This window comes from Gekko japonicus, unplaced genomic scaffold (genome assembly GCF_001447785.1).
Source record: "Gekko japonicus isolate JY-2015 unplaced genomic scaffold, Gekko_japonicus_V1.1 scaffold4515, whole genome shotgun sequence".
NCBI lineage: Eukaryota > Metazoa > Chordata > Lepidosauria > Squamata > Gekkonidae > Gekko > Gekko japonicus.
This window is the reverse complement of record NW_015165972.1, coordinates 18893-24130: the sequence shown is the minus strand read 5'-3', so window position 1 is coordinate 24130 and position 5238 is coordinate 18893. Positions and strand designations below refer to the sequence as shown.

The 5238-nt window shown below is 47.6% G+C and overlaps 1 protein-coding gene across 1 annotated transcript in view; it reads right to left on the bottom strand.

The window, feature by feature from the left end:
- The window catches only part of LOC107110670 (FYVE, RhoGEF and PH domain-containing protein 1-like), a 32016-nt gene that overhangs the window by 9305 nt on the left and 17473 nt on the right, over positions 1-5238 (bottom strand). Inside the window, exons 11-12 of the mRNA XM_015411470.1 lie at positions 5161-5223; positions 2710-2853 (exon numbers count right to left, since the gene is read on the bottom strand). Of these exons, the coding sequence (XP_015266956.1) occupies positions 2710-2853; positions 5161-5223 (207 nt within the window). The remainder of the gene's footprint in view (positions 1-2709; positions 2854-5160; positions 5224-5238) is intronic.

Here is a 5238-nt window from a genome sequence, read left to right as displayed (position 1 = left end):
CAACCCTAGAGTCGGATTCGACTGGCTTTTGGGCAAGGGAACCTTTACCTTTACTAAGTATGATGCAATAGTCCGACAGGTAAGTATAACGGACGAAGGGTCTGGATATTCAAAACTTTGTCCATTATATTTACCTGTTGGATCACTGCACCATACTTACTGTTGGATTACTGAATGCTGGAATCAAAGAAAGGAGTCTGATAAAGGGCCGGTATTAAAAACCTTCCAAAATAGCCTTAAAGTTAGCATCATTTCCTGTTTGTACTGAACGTCTTGATTTTAGTTCTCTGACCTGGCTAATGAAAATCTGTGATCTTCTTTTCTGTACCCTCATTGAATGTTATCTAGTGTTGAAATAGTTTTCGTATCACTATTTATCGCCAAACACTGTTGTAACAGTATTGGAAAAATTTAATAAAATATAAATTAAAAAAAAAAGTGGCCTGAACACAAGGGCCAATATACAGGACCTGACGCGTTTCTGCCCTATCGGGGGCCTTCTTCAGGGGTCAAACAGTATTGAGGTACACATAACAATAATACATCTTACAATAAGATAACCAATAAGTGAATAAAAGGGTAAAGGTAAAGGTTTCCCTTGCTCGAAAGCCAGTCGAATCTGACTCTAGGGTTGCGGTGCTCATCTCCGTTTCAAAGCCGAAGAGCCAGCGCTGTCCGAAGACGTTTCCGTGGTCATGTGGCCGGCATGACTAAACACTAAGGTGCACGGAATGCTGTGGTAGAAACTACAAAAGCTCGATTTATTAAAATTTCACCAAAATGCAAGAAATTACAATTCAACAGGTGAACTCAAAAAGGTATAATATATCAACAGGTAAGCAGGAGTTGGAACTAGAGACGGGAGCTAACTCTGTCATGCAGCACACTCAGGTCTCGAACTGCTGAACTACTGACCTTCCACAGCCTGCAGTTCAGCGTCTTAACCACTTGAGCCACCGCAGCAAGATCTATAGACACAAGACAAAGGTGTTTGTGAGTCCTCTAAAGATGAAAAGTCATGTGTCTGGTGCCAAATGCACAGTTGCTGAAGTAGAATATCTTCCAATTTTGGTCCAAAAAGCACCTGTGTGGCTATCTACGTCAGAGGTAACGTGTCCTCAAGCAAATATGTATGTACCTGTTGAATTAATTTTTTGAACTTATACCTACTTATTGGACTGCTGAATATACCCACTGAACTTACCTTGAATTGCTTATATGGAGTTCACCTGTTGTATTGATATATTATACTTACCTGTCGGTTCTTTGACTTCACCTGTTGAATTGTAATTTCTTCCATCTTTGTAAAATTCTAGTAAATTGAGCTTTTGTGGTTTCTACCATTAAGCCTAGCTCAATGTACGCCCAACCTAGGTTAAAGTTTTTCTCTGGGATTTTATCAGATTTACGTTTCTACTCAGATTATGAGATTGTATTCTTGTTAGCTGATTTCAACGCCGACATATCCTATAGCAGTGATGGGGGACCTATGGCACGGGTGCCAGAGGTGGCACTCAGAGCCCTCTCTGTGGGCACCTGTGCCATCGCCCCAGCCAGGCCCAGACCATCATTAAAGTGTCGAATTCTCTGCCAAATAATTTTAAGTAAATGAAAGCATTTGGGATTGCTTTCCTTACTTTGTTTGGATCATCTTAAGTTAATGTATGAGTTGTTTTTTTCTAAAGTAAAACCTCAGTATTCAGGTTAAATTGCCGTGTTGGCACTTTGCGATAAATAAGTGGGGTTTGGGTCGCAGTTTGGGCACTCGGTCTCTAAAAGGTTCGCCATCACTGTCCTATAGAATGTCTTTATATGCCTTGGCTGCAAAGAACATACAGGCTAATGCTGTTCATCTGGGAACTGATTAAGATTGATCTTAGCAGACACCTTTTGACTCAATTTTATTCTGATAGTATGGTTTTATTATGTCTTAAATTTTACCGTCATCCTTGGTTTGTAATGGCTTATGGCTAAATACAAATAAATTTCTATTTCACCATTTAGCCTTTGCTACTACGGCGTCCTTTCCACACAGTTTTCTCTTAGACAGTCACCTTTACTGTGTGATCGCTTATACTGTTTTAGGGTCACACAAAGCACAGTGACCGACAGGTGTCCCTCTCTGCACAGTGTACGTTTTACTTATACACACTGCAGACAAGCGGTGTGCAGCAGATGGAATGCTCTTTCACGGTCGCAGGGCTCTTTTTGTAGCAGGAACTCCTTTGCATATTAGGCGACACGCCCCTAATGTAGCCAATCCTCCAAGAGCTCACAGTAGCCCCTGTAAGAAGAGCTCTGTAAGCTCTTGGAGGATTGGCCACATTAGGGGGGGTGTCGCCTAATATGCAAAGGAGTTCCGTGTCTAGTAACCACCAACAGCATCGCACTTACCTAACGCTTATTTAAATGGTTAGCTGCCACTGACACCACAGCACCTGGTGGCAATGAGTTCCACCGGCCCGGATCACGAATTCATCATTCCGCTCGTCTTAAACCTGCTGCTTACCTGTTTTACTCACTTGCCGCCCCAAGTCCCGTTTGGAAGGAGAGAATCGAGTTTCTCCCATTTCCCCCTCACTGAGCTCTGCTCTTTGTTTCATATACCTCTACCATATATGAAGTCAAACTGCCTGTCCTCTACGTTAAGATGTGGGGCAAAAGATGTGGGGCAAAAGAAGGGAGGCAGGGGGTGGGGTACAGCCATACCTGTGGGGCTCCATAGATGTAGAGCACGAGGGGCTCGTTTTCGGGGATGACAAACCAGCCCTTGTGCCAGGCTTTCCCTCCTTTCTCCATGTAGTGCAAGAAGCTGCAGATCACACTGTTCTCTGCCACCACAGAAGCCTGTTTCTGCAGGAGAGGGGAGAAAAGGCTGGTCAGATGCGTCGCAAGTCAAAGACAGGCAGCCAACCCACCTACACACAGGCACATGGGCAGTGATCAAAGTACCCAGGGGTCATTTCCTGCAGGAGCACACAGGAGCGGAGCTCCGGCAGTAAAGAGTCCAGGAGGTGGGCACATGCAACAAGCCCCACCCCTTGCTTCCAGCAGCCCTCAGTCAGAGCAAGAAGCAGCCAGGTAAGTTGCAGAGCCCCCCCCCCGGCCCCCCGGTCCAAAACAGTCTTGTGGCACCTTTAAGACCAGGTTTTATTCAGGTACAAGCTCTCCCTCCTCTGCGAGGACAGATCTGCACGCCCCCCCCAATAGCTAGCAATCCAAAACAGTCCAGTGGAGCCTGAGCGGTGGGTTTCAGGGGGTGTGGCATATGCAAATAAGTTATGCTAATGAGCTCCTGCGCCTCTTTTTCTACAAAATGACCCCTGAAAGTACCTTTTCCACGTGTGTGATGGCACCATTTTCCTTGCCTCACTGTGCAGGATCTACCCCCTACCACAAAGCTTTTATTAAAAAAAAAGTATAATACTTAAATCACTCCAGTACCGTAATGATGAGTGTTCCCTCTAAGCTGAGTTAGTGTGAGCTAGCTCATGGTTTTTTAGCCTCCAGCTCACACATCTTTTGTCTTAGCTCAGGAAGGATGGCTCCAGACAAAGCCAACTAATTTATGCAGGAGCCAGATCCACTGCTCCCTCTAAGCCGTGGAGTCCTGTGAGCAAAAATTCGGCTTTGCCCACTGGTTAAGGCCACTCCTGAGAACAAGGCAGTACTGGATTAGTGGGCCAACAGGTCTGATTCAGTTGTCCGAAGGGGTAAAAACATTTAAATAACCAGCAGGCGGCACCAGAAGACCAAGCGATGCAACTTTCTACATCAGGGGTCCCCAAGGTAGTGTGCTCACCCAGTGCTTTCAGGAAGTGGGAGGGACTAGCTGGGACGTTTGTCTAGCAGGGATTCTGACTGGCTGTGCAGATTAAAAGGCATCCTGTTAAAGGGGGGCTTCTGCCTGAAATGTCAGATGGTTGCTATCAGAGATGTATAACCTCGCTCCCTGACATTTTGTGGTTAGCCCTGCCTCCAGTGGCAGCCATTTTGAAATTGGCTCCACCTCCTTCGGCAGCCATTTTGTGGCTGTGCTCACCACCCTGTACCAGAATTCCAAAAGGGCCCACAGGCTCAAAAAGCTTGGGGACCCCTGTTAGACATCTTTTCCACATCTCAGGCAGGAGGCACGGTGCCTGTGGAAAGCCAGGAGTGAGCGCCTCCCTTTTCCCAAGCTGCTGCCGGTAGTGGTGGTTAGGGTTGCCAGGTCTGGTTTGGAAAATACGTGGAGACTTTGGGGGTGGAGCCAGGAGAGGGTGGGGTTTGGGGAGGGGAGGGGCCTCAGCATGGTAAGATGCCATAAAGTCCTCCATTCAAAGCAGCCATTTTCAGCTGGGGATCAGTTGTCAAAGCGGGAGATCCCCAGGCCCCGCCTGGAGGCTGGCAACCCTGGTGGTTGTGGTGGTGATGGCGATGGTAGAGGAGGAGGAGGAGGAAGAGGAGAAGAATTGGATTAATACCCTAGAAGAAGAAGAAGAATTGGATTTATACCCCGCCCTTCACTCGGCGTCTCAGAGAGGCTTACAACGATCACTTTCCCTTCCTCTCCCCACAACAGACATCCTGTGAAGTAGGTGGGGCTGAGAGAGCTCTGAGAGAGCTGTGACTGACCCGAGTTCACCCAGCGGGCTACATGTGGAGGATTGGGGAATCAAACCCGGCTCTCCCGATTAGTGTCCCGCTGCTCTTAACCACTACAGCAAACTGGCTCTTGTTTCAAGGTGCAACATCCCAAGAAGGCTCCCAGGGAGAAAACAGCAGAAGAGCCACAAGCACTGTTCCCTCTAAGCTGAGTTAGTGTGAGCTAGCTCACAGTTTTTTAGCCTCTGGCTCACACATTTTTGTCTTAGCTCAGGAAATATGGCTCCAGAGCAAGCTAATTTATGCAACAGGCAAATTGCTCGCTCACAACTTTAATGCCAGTAGCTCACAAAGTAGAATTTTTGCTCACAAGACTCCACAGCTTAGAGGGAACATTGGCCACAAGGATGGGAAACATTGCAAAGATACAGTGTAAAGACGCCAGAAGCCGGGTCAGGCCAGGGAGATCCTTCCGGAAGTCAAATGCACCCCGCTGCAGGAAGCCACCCGCTTTCCGAAGAAGGCGCATCGCTCCTGGCAGGGTTTCACAGGGCAGGCCCTTCCCGCCAGCCTCACCTCCAGAATGGATCTCCGGCGCTGAGGCGTATTGGGGTGCGGGGCGGGACTGGCAGGAGAGCCCTGGAGCGGAGGGTG